This window comes from Oncorhynchus gorbuscha, unplaced genomic scaffold, assembly GCF_021184085.1.
Source record: "Oncorhynchus gorbuscha isolate QuinsamMale2020 ecotype Even-year unplaced genomic scaffold, OgorEven_v1.0 Un_scaffold_5:::fragment_2:::debris, whole genome shotgun sequence".
Classification (NCBI taxonomy): domain Eukaryota; kingdom Metazoa; phylum Chordata; class Actinopteri; order Salmoniformes; family Salmonidae; genus Oncorhynchus; species Oncorhynchus gorbuscha.
In genome coordinates, this window is record NW_025745327.1 from 188584 (window position 1) to 207391 (window position 18808).

General features: G+C 42.5%; 1 protein-coding gene across 3 annotated transcripts in view; it reads left to right on the forward strand.

Annotated features, from left to right (window-relative positions):
* The window catches only part of LOC124018384 (hormone-sensitive lipase-like), a 60590-nt gene that overhangs the window by 2575 nt on the left and 39207 nt on the right, over positions 1-18808 (forward strand). Inside the window, exon 2 of one of the 3 annotated variants that reach the window (XM_046333673.1) lies at positions 4865-4905. The exons of the other annotated variants lie outside the window; for them this stretch is intronic. Coding sequence (XP_046189629.1) covers positions 4890-4905 — 16 coding nt within the window. The 5' untranslated portion in view covers positions 4865-4889. The remainder of the gene's footprint in view (positions 1-4864; positions 4906-18808) is intronic. 3 annotated transcript variants of the gene reach the window in all.

The following is an 18808-nucleotide window of genomic DNA, read 5'->3' on the forward strand; positions in this document are numbered from 1 at the left end:
TCACATTGGTAACACCAGCCATTAGGCTGATAGGCTTGAAGTCATAAACGGCACTGTGCTTGTGAACAGCTGCTGGCAAAATGCACGAAAGTGCTGTTTGAATGAATGATTACGGGCCTGCTGCTGCTCTGTCAAATCAGACTTAATTATAACATAATAACACACAGGAATACGAGCCTTTGGTCATTAATATGATCTAATCCGGAAACTATCATTTAGAAAACAAAACATTTATTATTGCAGTGAAATACGGAACCGTTCGGTATTTTATCTAACGGGTGGCATCCCTAAGTCTAAATATTCTTGTTACATTGCACAACCTTCAATGTATGTCATAATTATGCAAAGTTCTGGCAAATTAGTTCGCAATGAGCCAGGCAGCCCAAACTGTTGCATATACCCTGACTCTGCGTGCAATGAACGCAAGAGAAATTACACAATTTCACCTGGTTAATATTGCCTGCTAAACTGGATTAGTAGTTATAACTAGTGATTATGATTATTTTTTATAAGATAAGTTTAATCCTAGCTAGCAATTTACTACTGCATTTGCGTAACAGAGGCTACTCGTGGAGTGCAATGGTTAGAGCGTTGGATTAGTTAACTGCAGTTGCAAGATTGAAACCCCTGAGCTGACATGGTGAAAATCTGTCGTTCTGCCCCTGAACAAGGCAGTTAACCCACAGTTTCTAGGCAGTCATTGAAAATAAGAATGTGTTCTTAACTGACTTGCCTAGTTAAATAAAAGGTATAAAAAAATTGTAATAATCGGAAATCAATGCCCAAAAATACCGATTTCCGATTGTTATGAAAACTTGAAATCGGCCCTAATTAATCGGCCATTCCGATTAATCGGTCGACCTCTAGTTCTTATAGGCACTTTAGTATTGCCAGCCTAATCTCGTGAGTTGATGGGTTTGAATTCATAAACAGCGCAATGCTTGAAGCATGGCAAATGCAGGGAAGTGCTGTTTGAATGAATGCTTACGAGCCTGCTCCTGCCTACCACCACTCAGTCAGACTGCTCTATCAAATCATAGACTTAATTATAATATAATAACACACAGAAATACGAGCCTTAGGTCATTAATATGGTCAAATCCATACTAATTTTAAAAAAAAAAGTATATTCTTTCAGTGAAATGCGGAACTGTTCTGTATTTTATCTAACGGGTGGCATCCCTAAGTCTAAATTTTGCTATTACATTGCACAACCGTCAATGTTATGTCATAATTATGTACAAATCTGGCAAATTAATTAGTCTTTGTTCGGAAGAAATGGTCTTCACACAGTTCGCAACGAGCCAACCGGCCCAAACTGCTGCATATACCCTGACTCTGCTTGCACAGAACACAAGAGAAGTGACACAATTTCCCTAGTTAAAAGAAATTCATGTTAGCAGGCAATATTCTCTAAATATGCAGGTTAAAAATATATACTTGTGTATTGATTTAAAAAAGGGCGTTGATGTTTATGGTTAGGTACACATTGGGGCAACGACAGTGCTTTTTTTTCGCAAATGCACTTGTTATTAAATCATCACCCGTTTGGCGAAGTAGGCTGTGATTCGAAGATAAATTAACAGGCACCTCATTGATTGTATGCAACGCAGGACAAGCTAGATAACTACACATGGTTGATATTACTAGTTTAACTAGTGATTATGTTAAGATGGATTGTTTTTGTAAGATAAGTTTAATGCTAGCTAGAAACTTACCTTGGCTCCTTGCTGCACTCACCTAACAGGTAGTCAGCCTGCCATGCAGTCTCTTTGTGGAGTGCAATGTAATCAGCCATAATCGGTGTACCAATTAGAATTCTGCACCCACACTCTGTAGAGCCTCTGTATTTTGTGCCAATGTGTGAGTCCACATTGTTTAAATTGATACCTCACTATTTGAATATCATTAACATGTACCATATTTAAAGAGTATAGGCGACACTAAATGGTTGTCAAGTAGCCAATTATCTCTGATAGTGAGGTATTAAGGTTGTAACAATGAGCAGACATTGTTATTAATTTGAATAAGACTTTTACTTTCAAGATAAAATTGTAGGACTACGTTCTAGATAGGAAAGTCATTTCACTCTGCCTGCCTCTTTACTTTTCTCATTGTACCTGGGCTGAGAAGGTACCTTTGCCTCGAAGATGAGCTTATCAGGGAGGGTACTAAAACATTCAGTTAACCTATCCTTACTCTGTATTCAGACGGTTCATCATGTTTGTCCTGCAGTCTATGGGATCATTAGGATGCCACCTCACCTTGCATTTTTCAGTTGAAAACTGACTTAAGTATGTGGTTTCCAAAACATTCTGACAGCCTCTATAACCCCTCAGACTTCCTGGTGAATCACTAAATTAATCAAAACAATATTAAGGCCGAGCCAGTCAGACTCTAGCTGCAATTCAGGAGGAATGAGCTGAGCTGCCACCCACCAACAAGATCATTTGTTCCCACTGTTTGGAAAGCACTGTGTACAACCAATCCAGCTTCTGCCCTGGTACGTACCGTACAGTACATTCAACAATGAGGTTCAGGCCTGGAGCAGCCTTAGACATTTCTCAAGACTTGGCCTGGCCTACGCAAACATCTCAGCATTTCTAAATAGTACACATTCAAAGGTTCAGTATTGCTGTTAAGACTTGAGCTCACATGTTCAGACAGTATGAGGTGGTTGGGTGTTTGGTATAGTGACACAAGGCCACACTGAAATTTGACTTCTGCTCCCAACCTCTCTGAAAGACATGCAGGTTGCAGCAGGGTGCTGCCACACTGGACAGCTATGGAGCAGTTGTTGTGGGGGGGTTAAGTGACTTGCTCAAGGGAAGGGCACAACGGCAGGCGACGTCATCTAAGATTTGAAATATATTGAGACAAATTAGCCTGTATCAAAATCTAACTCATTTGATTGAACATGAAATGAATTTCAATATAATTGAAATTGACCTTTTTTCCTAATGTTTATATTTTAATGCAGTCATCTAGGTTTTCATTTGAGCATGTTTTTATGTCACTTGTTTGTATCAATTGTGTAGACATTGGCCACTTTGCATTTGTAGTTAACTTTGTTCTGAAGTTATTAGTGATCACAGATGGATTGCAAGACTGTTTCGTGGAGAGCTTCTGTGTATAACGTGACACGGGAGGGCAAAAAAGCATCTAACAACCACAGAACACTTCGCTGTTCTATGAGTGGTCTGCGGCAGGTTTTTTAGATAAGGAGCGTTTTCAAGTGTAACGTTAACGATGGTTTTGGCCATGAAATGCTTTTGGGGCGTGTCATTTAAATCATAACAAAAAATGTATATAAATAAGATATTTGGCTACAGAAGCAATTTCTTACCGATCTATACATCTTCTGTCCAATAACAAATCCTGTGAAATGACGTCAACACATACGGGAGAGATTCTGGCTAGCTACAGTGGCTAGCTTAGCTAAAGAACTAGCTATATTGGCCGCGGTGTGCTTAACCGGAATGACACATCTATAAGAAAGAGGCATAGTTGGACCTTTGCCCCAAGTCTACCTTTTTAATTTGTTTATCCTACACTTGTTTGTCCTATACTTGTTTGTCCTATACTTTTTAATGTACCCCCCAGTAAATTCAGTGAATGAAATGTAGACCTACCCTTTAATCTAGAAGAATATTACTTTAAAATACCTTACAACGGTCTTACCTCAACTATAATAGGAAGGATCTAAAACCTAGAGCTTGGACGACATTGCCTTCCTCTTACCAATGTAGCCTAGGCGTAGTGCTGAAACGTTTTTATAGGACCTTAGTCTACATTATACTGGTAGATTAATCAATTAGCCTACATAGCAACAACATATTTCGAGTTGGCAATTAAAGTGTTTTTCAGGTTCCCACTTCCTCAGGTGGTGAATAATATAGCACAAAGATGTCGAGAAATTCTCTGAAGAATCAAAAAGAAATCTGATCATTCTGGATCCTATTTTGACAGGTTGCACATCAAAATATCAATCATGCATTTCCTGGATTTTAGATGAAATGGCTTGCTTTTTTAATCGTAGGCTACCATCTCAGTTGACTGACTTGGCACTGGAAAAAATGTCTAGAGCCCTGCCGCAAATGTAACAAATTTTTTAATAGACAGTTAATTTATCAGGCAAAATATTTACATTTATCTCTGACTTTTTGTCTATATCAGCCAGCTCTAGCAGGTCCCCAAACATGATTTATAGATTTTATTAGTGCAAACCAAATTCAATTAATTGCAATATGTTTTTTTTGTCATAATACCCTGCTCTACTAGAACCCGATAAAAGGAATTCTCTCGCTCACACACACAGTTGTCTTTGACCATGGTATCTGCCAATTTGTCTGAAGGTCACTGGGCGTTGCATGCTGAACAGCCAATAACAGCCAATGTTACTAACTGCCAGGGGGGGGAGGCAGAGGTTATGTCACCACTTGGAAAAGGGTATTATTTCAATCTGACATCAGGGCACATACATGCACCAAATCACCCTGCTCAGTTCTGTGTGTATTCTGTGTGCATTCTGTGTGCATGCGTACATTGTGTCTGTTTTCCCCTGACTGGGTGAAGAGTCATGTCCCCAGAGTACAGCTCAGTGGGACTGCTGGCATGTGGCTAAAGAATCCCTGCCCTTTAAAACAGAGTGAGGGATAGGAGAACAGAACAGAGTGAAAAGAAAAACAAGACTGGTTGGAAGTGGATGAAGAATGACATGCTGCCTGACACAAAAACAGACAGGGGAAGAGTCACCAAGTGAAGGAGAGAAGGAGAAGTGAGGGAGGACCAATCACACAACCCTATCTCTTTTTACTTCTCACTCTTCTCTTTCCTCCTTATCTTGTTGTTGCTGTTGTTGAAGAGAGGAGACAGACAAGGACAGAACCATGAACCAGGACACGGGTAAAAAACAACTATTTATACTCGTATGGCTTTAGAGTAGTTGTGACCTACAGCATGCTTAATGCCTATGTGTGTATCTGCCTGCTCATACACATTATTCCGTTCTCTCTTTCTCTCAGCCATCCACACCATTCCCCCTGTAGGGCTCATTAGAAGCCTGTTGTGCTGCGTGTGGTAGTTGTTGTACATTATTTATTAATGCCTGTATTCATCCATCTTTAATGTCTTGGGACCAGGTGTCACTTTTAGTTCAGTGTGGTTGTTTACACTTAACTGCCTGGTGTAAAAGTTGACTGGTCAGAATGGTGATAGTGTGACTGAAACCAAGTTAGGTTCTTTCCAAGATTTTAATGGGTGATCTCAACTGAACACCTGTTTCTTGCTTAGGCTGCCTCAATCTCTATAAACTTGACAGAGAATATAGTATGCTGCTGCTTTCACAAATTTGATTAGTTTAATTGATTGGTGGTTGAAGGGTCTGAGTTGTCTTCTTGCCCTCTTAATGTCATGTTCTCAGGATAATTAGTGGGCCAGGGGCCTCTCTTATAAATGTTCCGTGAGTACAAAATAGACCCTGTACATATTTTCTAGTGGTTGAAGTTGTGTATTGCAAGTAGCCTAAGTATTTTGCACATAAAGGATATGAGATACTTATTTATAAAAACACTAACGGCAAATGGTGAGAAGAGCGAAAACATGTTCATTTAAAAAATAATTAGACATAAGAATCTATTTTATCTTCACAGCCATTGCACAATAAATTATTCACCTTTTCTAGGCAGCCGATCTGTAGACTACAGTCAAATTTCAGGTGAACATGCAGACATTTTGTATTTTACTTCGAAGTATTTATGCTGTTACTGTTTGTAGCCTACTGTAATAAATAAAAAATTACTAGCCTCGACAATGTTTCAGAATTCGTGGGCAGTCAGCGTATTAGGTTGCGGAATAAGTCAATGCAAAACATTGTTGAATTTAAATGTTATGCTGACAAGTCCACAACAATTTGACCGACCACCTCAATTCAATCTTATGTTGCAAAATTTGAAATGGTGTTTTTTACATTGGATGAAAGACTCAGAGCTATAAAATGGTATAACATACACTGCAGTTGAGGAACAATGGGAAAAGTCATTACGTGCACTGGAATGGTTACTTGCATAGTAGTAATACAAATATTTCTGAAATATTTTGTTAGATGCTTACCCATACACACTTGTCTAAATTGTTGGGTCATGTGAAAGAATTGCTATAACTCCCCCCCCCCCCCCCAGCCACATCTTGCTAATTGTTGTGGATGGGTCACTTATCTAGACATGTACACATGAAATACAATAGATGGCTGTAATCAACCCCAGACACACCTGGCTAACTTGATGGGTCATCTGGCAAAGTGGAGACTTGAAGAAAAAAAAAAGACATGTAGGTATGTAGTTATGCAATGAAACATAATCTCATGAAATTCTGTAGTTTAAATCTGCAGGTAGCTAAAGCTAATAGACTATGTTCAATGTTAGCTGGCTGGCTAACATTAAGCTATAACTAGCCATGCAAATTGCTTTATGATATAAGAATAATATTACTAGTTACCACACATAACATGAGCTAGCGATCCAGCAACCTAACGTTGCTAGCTAGCTAACAGTAAGCTTTTAGTTGAAATGAAAATGACTTTCTGACAATTAGAAATGTATAATACCAGAATGTAGCTAGACTCTTATACACTAAACAAAAATATAAACACATGTAAAGTGTTGGTCCCAGGTTTCATGAGCTGAAATAAAAGATACCACAAATGTTCCATATGCACAAAAGGCTTATTTCTCAAATGTTGTGCACATTTGTTGGCATCCCTTTTTAATGAGCATTTCTCCTTTGCCAAGATAATCCATCCACTTGACAGGTGTGGCATATCAAGAACCTTATTAAACCTAATGATCGTTACACAGGCACACCTTGTGCTGGGAACAATAAAAGGCCACTCTAAAATGTTCAGTTTTGTCACAATACAATTCCACAGATATCTAAAGTTTTGAGGGAGCATGCAATTGGCATGCTGACTACAGGAATGTCCACCAGAGCTGTTGCCAAATAATTATGTTAATTTCTGTACCATAGGCCGCCTCCAACATCGTTTTAGAGAATTTGGCAGTACGTCCAACTGGCCTCACAACCACAGACCACATGCAAGGCATTGTGTGGGTGAGCGGGTTTGCTGATGTAGATGTGAGTGCCCCATGTGGTGGTGGGGTTATGGTAGGAGCAAGCATAAGCTACGGACAATGAACACAATTACATTTTATCGATGGCAATTTGAAGGCATTGATATACCGTGGTGAGCTCTTGTGGCCCATTGTTGTGCCATGCATCCGTTACCTTCACCTCGTGTTTCACCAGATATGTCACCAATCGAGTATGTTTGGGATGCTCTGGACCAATGTGTGTTCCAGTTATGCCAATATCCAGAAACTTCGCACAACCATTGAAGAGGAGTGGGTCAATGTTCTACAGGCCACAAGGAACATCCTGATCAGCTCTATGCGAAGGAGATGTTGCTCTGCATAAGGCAAATGGTGGTCACACCAAATATTGTGCTTTTCTGAACTACACCCCTACCTTTTTTTAAGGTGTCTGTGACCAATAGATGCTTATCCCTATTCCCAGTCATGTAAAATGCATAAATTAGGACCTAATGTATTTATTTTAGTTGACTGATTTCCTGATGAACTAACGCAGTAAGACCTTTGAAATTGTTGCGTTTATTTTTGTTCAGTATACATTGATGAACGCTTCACGGCAGACTGGAACTCCAGTTTAACCTAGACGTCCTGTGTCGTTTCCGTTTTGTTTAACTACAGCTTGTTGTGCCCGTTGTGTCAAGTCACTCCGGTTCAGACTGACAATGTGCCGAAAGTAGTTCAACTTTTTTCCCACTGATTTTTGCAGCAATTGTGTTGAGAGCAGTAGCAACACTTTTGCAGTTCTCTATGACTAACATTATGTCTTTCAAACAAGCCACGGCAGCAAGTATTATCTACACATACTGAACAGTTCATGTTATCGACAGAATTATACTACATGGCAGACCAATCCAAACTCCTCTCAGCATGTCCAGCCCATCCATTATTTTAGCCAATCATGGCCAGCGGGAAGGTTTTGACTTTTTCCGTGACTAAACCAACAATTCTATTTGTGTTTACAGATGGCATACAAGTTTGGTTAAAGCACATGTAATTCATATGTTCCAGCATTTCTGCCAAAAACTGCATTTTGATTAAAATAAATAATAATTACATTGAAATGCTTCTTCTGTGAAGTAGTGATGTGTGACATACGCCTAGCTTCCTGAAACAGGTCACATTTTTCATAGTTTCCTCTTACAGAAACTGCCACAGTCCTTTTCTAAATACAGCCTAAATTACAGCAAATATCTAAACTTTCTGCCAACACAATAAATAAACCAGTAGCTTATGTAAAAGATTTTACAATATTGGTATAAGCTAGATTTTACAATATTGGTATAAGCTACAGTTCATTGACATCCAGTGGAACAGCCACTTTACAATAGTGCATCTAAATATTTTAAGGGGGGAGGGGGTGAGAAGGATTACTTTATCCTATCTAATTTAATCTGATCCTAGTTAGGACTAGGCCCTAAAGACAAGTCAATAGAAATGGAAGCACTCTAAGCAAACAGTTGTTCAGCCCTTAACACCCATCTAAAATCTTGGAAAGAACCTGACTGTGATCCTAACAGTCACATTACATTGCAACCATTCTGGCCACAGTAAAGATGGCAAAGTCAACTTTTACACCAGGGGCCTCATTTATAACTTTACATTTCACGCTAAATATCTGCTTGCGCCATTTCTGAAAGTACATCTAAAATATGTTGATTTATATACTTGGTGTGAACATTATAACGCTGTCAACAAAATGCCCTCATTCACTTTTTTTATGGTGACAATAACACCCTGTATCCCCAACGATGGAATCAGAGAGGGGACTGTGGATCTGTCTCTGTTCGTTGGTCACACACAGTATCTTAGACAGCACTGGGATGATTTTGACAACTTTGGTGAATTATGCGTCTTGCCATAGAGATCCGCCATTTACAAAATTACGCTGATTGGCCCAAGGTGGGAATTATAGTAATTAACTGAAATGTGTTATAATGATAATGTGAAATGTCACATTATCTCAATTTGCCCATGGGTGGGCACTGCATCATTCAAGGGTTACGACATGTTTGCTGTACAATTTGGAACTAATCGAGTTAGGCCACAACAGTAAAGGGAAAAAAAACAATGGTCAATTTGATCACTTTTCTGTAGAGGTGTGGGCAGAATGATAAAAACACTTTTTAAAAGTAAACATGCATGATGCCTATAGCGAATGCAAGTACTTGATTCTATATTTGAAACAATTTAAAAGTCAAATGCTACAGCCCACACTTCTATGCAAAAGACATTGTTCAATATTTTGTTTACCAATAGAAATAATCTGCTGCCTTGAGTTATGCACACGTACATCGTTCACTTTAGCATCATACATTAATGCAGATCTCTTCTGGGCCCTTAGTCAAGTGAATTATTGGTAGTTGGCTTTGCTATGCATGGCAGATATTCTTTACACGGAACCCAAACTGGCTGCGTGCGTGCGCCATCGTGCATAAATTTATATTGTCCCCCTACTCCAAACGCGATCACGACAAGCAGGTTAAAATATCAAAATAACTCTGTACCAATGACATTAATTTGGGGACAGGTTGAAAAGCATTAAACATGTATGGCAATTTAGCTAGTTAGCTTGCACTTGCTAGCTAATTTGTCCTATTTAGCTAGCTTTCTGTTGCTAGCTAATTTGTCCTGGGATATAAACATTGAGTTGTTATTTTACCTGAAATGCACAAGGTCCTCTACTCCGACAATTAATCCGCACAAAAAACGGTCATCCGAATCGTTTCTAGTCATCTCTCCTCCTTCCAGGCGTTATCATCTTTGAATATATATGGTGATTAGCATCTACACTTCCATAGTATTACCACAAACTGTTTCGCCGGTTGTCATCTTTCAATCACCCATGTGGGTATAAACAATGAGGAGATGGCACGTGGGTACCTGCTTCTATAAACCAATAAGGAGATGGGAGAGGCAGGACTTGCAGTGCGGTCTGAGTCAGGAATAGGAATGACTTCTATTTTAGCCCTTGGCAACGCGGATGCTCGTTGGCGCAATAATTGAATAACATAGATTCCTAAATGTATTTTGCAAAGCTCGCACACGCGACGTGAGCAGTGTTGTCAGGGTATTCTTTAGATTCACCGACGCAAAGCAGAATCTTACATTCTGTCTTGCTGCCTCCTCAACTGGCACATATAATATGCAGAAGGAGAGAGATTAGAGTGTTAGTCTAATCCTGGATGAATTTAGGTGTATGACTTTGCATTTTATTGATGTACAATGGTCTTCATTGTCATTTCAAAAAAAGATTTGGCCAATACATTCGGTATGACCCATAATCATTCACACATGATGCAGAGGAGGAGAGGTGGTAAGGCTCGTGAGAAGATGTCTATAATTTTTTTTATTTTTAAATAGAGTTTGAGGGCCTATAATGCTGATTTATTCTGGTTCAAATTGCAACATCTGCTGCTTATTCAGTATCAGCAGTTATAATCTTGTTCTGCGGGCAGTTATGCTCCTACTAATTAAGCAATGTCAGGTTATTTTAGACTATTTTCCAACACTGGCCCGGCAGCAGGGCTTAGACTAGTGCTGCTGCCACACTCTGGACTTTACTTTGTTCTGGGAATTTATGGTCTTTATTTTATTAAGCGCCTCCCAATACTGCATTATGTTGCAGTCGTCATATTAGCTTGGTGCGGCAGGTAGCCTAGTGGTTAGAGCGTTGGGCCAGTAGCTGAAAGGTTGCTAGATCGATAACAAGGTAAAAACCTATCATTCTGCCCCTGAACAAGGCAATTAACCCACTGTTCCTAGGCCGTGATTGTAAATAAGAATTTGTTCTCAACTGACTTGCCTAGTTAAATAAAAGTAAAAATATATATTTTTTGATCAGATTGCTCTTCCAATGTTCACAGCTAAACTCTGGCTCGCTCGCTCGCTCTCTGTCTCTGTCTGGCTCGGTCGGTCGGTCTGGCTCGCTCTCTGACTGTTGCAAATTGGGAAAAACTGACAATGAAAGATCAGTGAGCAAATTCCAATGTTCACAGCTAAACTCTGGCTCGCTCTCGGTCTCTGTCTGGCTCGCTCTCGGTCTCTGTCTGGCTCGCTCTCGGTCTCTGTCTGGCTCGCTCTCGGTCTCTGTCTGGCTCGCTCTCGGTCTCTGTCTGGCTCGCTCTCGGTCTCTGTCTGGCTCGCTCTCGGTCTCTGTCTGGCTCGCTTCTGGCTCAATGTTCACAGCTAAACTGGCTCGCTCTCGGTCTCTGTCTGGCTCGCTCTCGGTCTCTGTCTGGCTCGCTCTCGGTCTCTGTCTGGCTCGCTCTCGGTCTCTGTCTGGCTCGCTCTCGGTCTCTGTCTGGCTCGCTCTCGGTCTCTGTCTGGCTCGCTCTCGGTCTCTGTCTGGCTCGCTCGCTCTCTGTCTGTCTGGCTCGCTCGCTCTGTCTGTTGCAAATTGGTAAAAACTGACAATGAAAGAGATCAGTGAGCAAATTCCAATGTTCACAGCTAAACTCTGGCTCGCTCTCTGTCTCTGTCTGGCTCGCTCTCTGTCTCTGTCTGGCTCGCTCTCTGTCTCTGTCTGGCTCGCTCTCTGGCTCGCTCTCGGTCTCTGTCTGGCTCGCTCTCGGTCTCTGTCTGGCTCGCTCTCGGTCTCTGTCTGGCTCGCTCTCTGTCTGGCTCGGTCTCTGTCTGGCTCGCTCTCTGTCTGGCTCTCTGTCTGGCTCGCTCTCTGTCTGGCTCGCTCTCTGTCTGGCTCGCTCTCTGTCTGGCTCGCTCTCTGTCTGGCTCGCTCTCTGTCTGGCTCGCTCTCTGTCTGGCTCGCTCTCTGTCTGGCTCGCTCTCTGTCTGGCTCGCTCTCTGTCTGGCTCGCTCTCTGTCTCGCTCGCTCTCTGCCTGTTGCAAATTGGTAAAAACTGACAATGAAAGAGATCAGTGAGCAAATTCCAATGTTCACAGCTAAACTCTGGCTCGCTCTCGGTCTCTGTCTGGCTCGCTCTCGGTCTCTGTCTGGCTCGCTCTCGGTCTCGGTCTCTGTCTGGCTCGCTCTCGGTCTCTGTCTGGCTCGCTCTCGGTCTCTGTCTGGCTCGCTCTCGGTCTCTGTCTGGCTCTCTCTGTCTGGCTCTCGGTCTCTGTCTGGCTCTCTCGGTCTCTGTCTGGCTCGCTCTCGGTCTCTGTCTGGCTCGCTCTCTCTGGTCTCTGTCTGGCTCGCTCTCGGTCTCGGTCTCGCTGGCTCGGTCTCGGTCTCGGTCTGGCTCGCTCTCGGTCTCTCGGTCTCTCTGGCTCTCTGTCTGGCTCTGGTCTGGCTCGCTCTCGGTCTCTGTCTGGTCTCGGTCTCTGGCTCGCTCTCTGGTCTCTGTCTCTCGGTCTCTGTCTGGCTCGCTCTCGGTCTCTGTCTGTCTGGCTCGCTCTCTCGGTCTCTGTCTGTCTGGCTCGCTCTCTCTGTCTGGCTCGCTCTCTGTCTCTCGCTCTCTGTCTGGCTCGCTCTCGTCTGGCTGCTCTGTCTGGCTCGCTCTCGGTCTCTGTCTGGCTCGCTCTCGTCTCTGTCTCTGTCTCGCTCGCTCTCTGCCTGTTGCAAATTGGTAAAAACTGACAATGAAAGAGATCAGTGAGCAAATCTCTCTGTCTGGCTCGCTCTCGGTCTCTGTCTGGCTCGCTCTCGGTCTCTGTCTGTCTGGCTCGCTCTCGGTCTCTGTCTGTCTGGCTCGCTCTCGGTCTCTGTCTGTCTGGCTCGCTCTCGGTCTCTGTCTGTCTGGCTCGCTCTCGGTCTCTGTCTGTCTGGCTCGCTCTCTCTGTCTGTCTGGCTCGCTCTCGGTCTCTCTGGGCTCGCTCTCGGTCTCTGTCTGGCTCGCTCTCGGTCTCTGTCTGTCTGGCTCGCTCTCGGTCTCTGTCTGTCTGGCTCGCTCTCGGTCTCTGTCTGTCTGGCTCGGTCTCTGTCTGGCTCGCTCTCGGTCTCTGTCTGTCTGGCTCGCTCTCTGTCTGGCTCGGTCTCTGTCTGGCTCGGTCTCTGTCTGGTGGTCTCTGTCTGTCTGGCTGGTCTCTCTGTCTGGCTCGGTCTCTCTGTCTGGCTCTCGGTCTCTGTCTGTCTGGCTCGCTCTCGGTCTCTGTCTGTCTGGCTCGCTGGCTCGGTCTCTGTCTGTCTGGCTGTCTGTCTGGTCTGGCTCGCTCTCGGTGTCTGTCTGTCTGTCTGGCTCTCGGTGTCTGTCTGGCTCGGTCTCGGTCTCTGTCTGTCTGGCTCGCTCTGTCTGTCTGTCTGGCTCGCTCTCGGTCTCTGTCTGTCTGTCTGGCTCGCTCTCGGTCTCTGTCTGTCTGTCTGGCTCGCTCTCGGTCTCTGTCTGTCTGTCTGGCTGGCTCGCTCTCGGTCTCTGTCTGTCTGGCTCGCTCTCGGTCTCTGTCTGTCTGGCTCGCTCTTGGTCTGTTGCAAATTGGTAAAAACTGACAATGAAAGATCAGTGATCAAATTGCACAAGTTTAGGTAGTACATCTCTGAGAAGCTGTTCTGCTGACTTTTTAAAAGGATGTTCTATACTAAAATGAATTAAAATAAAATGACATATTGGTCCTTGCATATAGGTTGGACAATATTATCAGGTATGCTGTTAGCAAAAAGAATGATCACCTGTATCCCAATTGACGCAGAATACTGGCTATAAATAAATAGGTAAACCCATGCTTCAGCCTATCTGCATTTACCATGAGCAAATCATTAACTAGATCCCAAATGTAATATCTTTACTATTTAGCGTGTATTGATGAATTTTGTACCAAAAAACTAGCATAAACACGGAATATACTCTGCGTATACAAAATATTACGAACACCTGCTCTTTCCAAGATGGACTAACCAGCTGAATCCAGGTGAAAGCGATGGTCACTTGTTAAATCCACTCCAGTCAGATGAAGGGGAGGAGACAGGTTAAAGAAGGATTTTTAAGCCTTGAGACAATTGATGCATGGATTGTGTATGTTTGACATTCAGAAGGTTAATGGGCAAGACAAAAGATTTAAGTGCCTTTGAACGGGGTATGGTAGTAGGTGCCAGGTGTTTATGTCAAGATCATCAACACTGCTGGGTTTTTCACGCTCAACAGTTTTGTGTGTATCAAGAATGGTCCACCACCCAAAGAACATCCAGCCAACTCCGCATTAGGAAGGCGTTCCTAATGTTAGGTGTACTCTGTAATGTGATACACCCCGCGCCTGTACTTCTCACAGAAGACACTTCATGTCACTATTTTTTCACTTACTGTTGACTGGGGCAGCTCTAGCATCCTATGATGGGTGCCACTTTGAAAGTCACTGAGCTCTTCAGTAAGGCCATTCTACTGCCAGTGTTTGTCTATGGAGATTGCATGGCTGTGTGCTTGATCTTTGTGCACCTGTCAGCAACAGGTGTGGCTCAAATTGCTGAATCTACTCATTTGAAAGGGTGTCCACTTGTATTTATAGTGTTTCTTGCATAGAACGCACACCAACAAACAGACTAGGTAAATAGACAATTTCTGTTATACTATGGGGTTGTGTGGTTTTTCTATTCATTACTCATTTAGTTAGCAGAGGAATAGTAAATGAGGACTGTTCTAGCATATCTTCAGTGCGCTTCGGCATACTTTTATTAAAATGTTTTTTTTTAAATGAGGCTTTGTGGTAATAATTTTGCTGTGGCGTGCCACCACTAAATGACTGCAGCGGAAACACTGAGCTGCACACCACCAGTGGTGAAGGAAAACGTGTGTGTGGTCCGTGAGTACATGTTTGGTCATCCTGCGTTTTTAGTATGTTCATAAGTAAGTGTGTGTGTGTTGTCTCCAAGAAGGTTGATCCGAAGGAAATGGTCTTCCGCTCGTCTTTTTGACACATTCACTCAATCACTATTCTTCTCCTCCTTGTGAATGCCCATATCACTTTCTCCCTGTGCCATTCCTCCTGGTTTGTTTTTATATTAATTAACCTTTAACTAGGCAAATCAGTTAAGAACAAATTCGTATTTTACAATGACTGCCTACCCCGGCCAAACCCTCACCTAACCTGGAACACGCTGGGCCAATTCTGCGCCCTCCTATTTGTTAAAGCCTCTTACATATCACCCTCTGTATTCTTCCTTTCAGTGTGGCAGTGTGCAAGTCATGGTAATGCCCAGTAGACTATATTCCCAGTAACTTTAACCTCTTGCTCCTACCTGGTACGCAGGCGTCCCATCTAGACATCCGGAAATGCAAATGCGCTACGCTAAATGCTAATAGCACTCGTTAAAACTCAAACGTTCATTAAAATACACATGCAGGGTAATGAATTAAAGCTACACTTGTTGTGAATCCAGGCATATTTTTAAAATGCTTTTCGGCGAAAGCATGAGAAGCTATTACCTGATAGCATGTAACACCCCAAAAGACCCGCAGGGGACGTAAACAAAACAATTAGCATAGTCGGCGCTACACAAACCGCACAAATAAAATATAAAACATTCATTACCTTTGACCATCTTCTTTGTTGGCACTCCTAGATGTCCCATAATCACTATTGGGTCTTTTTTTATTAAATCGGTCCATATATAGCCTAGATATCGATCTATGAAGACTGTGTGATCAACGAAAAAAATAGCGTCTTGTAACGTAATTTTTTTTAATTAAAAAAGTTGACGATAAACTTTCACAAAACACTTCGAAATACTTTTGTAATGCAACTTTTTAGGTATTAGTAAACGTTAATGAGCGATCAAATTGATCACGAGGCGATGTGTATTCTATAGCTGTACGTCTGGAAATAATGTCCTGGTAAATCTCAACCAAAATATCCGGTCGGAGACCTGAAGAAATGGGCTATCTCTTCTTCGTTTGACCAAGAAACAAAGCCTAGGCAAATGACAAGACTGTTGACATCATGTGGAAGCTGTAGGAATTGCGATCTCGGCTCCAGGTAATTTGCTTTCCCATAGACAATACATGCAAGTGGCGCATTGATATATTTTCCAATTTTCAGTGATCAGATTTTCCTGCGCTTTTCGATGAAACGCACATTCTATTAGTCACAGCCGTGATTTAACCAGTTTTATAAGCGTCTGAGTGTTTTCTATCCACACATACTAATCATATGCATATACTATATTCCTGGCATGAGAAGCAGGGTGCTGAAATGTTGCGCGATTTTTAACAGAATGTTCGAAAAAGTAGAAGGTCGACTTAAGAGGTTAACTAATAGGAAATTACATGCATAGAACTTCTAAAATAAAACAAGGCTTAACTCTTTCAAATGCAGTTTGCTTTCTAATTTAGATAACAAGTTTTAATAGAATTTCATGTTGCTTTTAGGTTCCGTTTAGGTTTCTGATTTACTTCATCACAAAACCTAATGAATTTGTCATGTAATGTGTAAGTATCTAGTTGTACTAAGCTCTTGCTAAGCCGGTGTCTGGTTCAGTGTTGCTATACTTGTGTGTTATGTCCAGTCACTGGTACTGGTGGCCCCTGGGCCCAGCATTGCAGACAAACTCTTTTGGACACATTTCTGCTGGACAGAGTTGGTGGCAATGTGCACACACACCCTCCCTCTGTTTCTGGTTAACTATAGATTCTTGATTTGTGACACAGAGAGAAGGGAGTGAGAGAGGGAGGGAGAAAATGAGAGCATACAAAGAGCTAGGGGAAGAGAAGGAGTTTGGTCCCAAAGGGAGTGCTGTGTTCTGGGATGCTTGGTGACGAAGGAGGCTGAGAATTTGAGGAATTGGACAGGGTGGTTGGGTAATGTAGGGCAAAGCATAAGGTGGATAGGGTGTTCTCAATATAGCAGTCAACTGAAGAATAGCAGGTAATTACACAGGATTTTCTTCATGCTTTGGAGGAGGATAAGTCATTGGCAATGAATACGCCTGATAATACATTTTTCTTCAATACTGTGAAGTTTTGTGCTATCTCCCTCCAGCATGTGGTAGTTTCACATGCCTAGTGTGTCATTCCATTGCTTTCTGAGGAGAGAAGCAATTGGAGAAGGATGTAGTGATGGCTAGAGGATGGGGAGATTCACTGGTGTGAGACAAGTTTGCTGCCTGGATGTCAGGAGGCTGATATTCCTCACAACAAAGTGATTGCCCCTCTGACTTGTACAGTACCATAAATGTCTGTAGCTGGCCCACCGTCATTTCTCTGAGAGGCGTTGTATCTGTAATGCCTTCCTTATCCCTTTCCTTGTCTCTTATCTTCATATACATTCATAATTCAAGCATTGTTGGATCTTAGAATCAGTGGCCTTGACTGTCTGAGAGAACATGAATCGCCTTCCATTGCATGCTCTTTATTTCCCTTGTGTGGTCATGCTCTCACTGACCATCTGCATGCTCTCTCTCCGTCTCTCTCCATCTCGGTCATTCTATACAGTAAGTACCTGTGTCACCCGGGGTGCTCTTCCCTGTGCTTCTGCTGTGGAAACTGTGCTCTGAGGTGGCTCACTAGAACTCAATACAGCAGGCAGCCTGGCTGGCAGGCAGAGTACAGGGTGAGTGGACTCCTTGTGGAGTACCAGGGCGTGAGGTGTTTATTGCTTGGATGGTAGTTCAGTTCACTATTAATGCATGGTTACTCTGTTTGTTTGTTTGAACTCCTCTCAGAAATGGTTTCAGTCGTGTTCCTCCTTTGGGACCACAAGAGAGGAAGGACAGAGCGGGAAAAGACAGCAACACGATGTGTTCCACCACTTGATCTCTGCTCCAGTTACATGACTGTCTTAGAGGAATGAAGCTTTGATTTAGTTTTCCCAGCTTGTGCAACATTTCAGTCAATCAGCTTTTATACTTAAGCAATAATACATGAGGCCATGTGTTAGGACATTTATCATGGCTGTGACATGGTCTCTTTCTGACTGCCATGCAAAGCACAACTACCTAAAAATGGTTGCTATGGAGGCTCTTCCCCCTTGCTCGCTAGCCACCTACACACTTCAGACTGAAGTTAGACAGATGGAAAACTAGCTGCATTTTTGTTTAATTTGACCTGTTTCTGTTGACATTTCTTTGTATACAGTCAGAAGTTTACATACACCTTAGCCAAATACATTTAAACTCAGTTTTTCACAATTCCTGACGTTTAATCCCAGTAAAAATTCCCTGTCTTTGGTCAATTAGGATCACCACTTTATTTTAAGAATGTGAAATGTCAGAATAATAGTAGTGTTTTTTTCAGCTTTTTTTCACATTCCCAGTGGGTCAGAAGTTTACAGACACTCAATTAGTATTTGGTAACATTGCCTTTAAATTGTTTAATTTGGGTCAAACATTTCAGGTAGCCTTCCACAAACTTCACACAATAACTTGGGTGAATTTTGGTCCATTCCTCCTGACAGAGCTGGTGTAACTGAGTCAGGTTTGTAGGCCTCCTTGCTCGCACACTCTTTTCAGTTCTGCCCACAAATGTTCTATAGGATTAAGGTCAGAGCTTTGTGATGGCCTCTCCAATACCTTGACTTTGTTGTCCTTAAGCCATTTTGCCACAACATGGAAGTATGCTTGGGGTCATTGTCCATTTGGAAGACCCATTTGCGACCAAGCTTTAACTTCCTGGCTGATGTCTTGAGATGTTGCTTCAATATATCCACATAATTTTCAGTCCTCATGATGCCATCGATTTCGTGAAGTGCACCAGTCCCTCCTGCAGCAAAGCACCCCCACAACATGATGCTGCCACCCCTGTGCTTCATGGTTGGGATGGTGTTCTTCAGCTTGCAAGCCTCCCCTT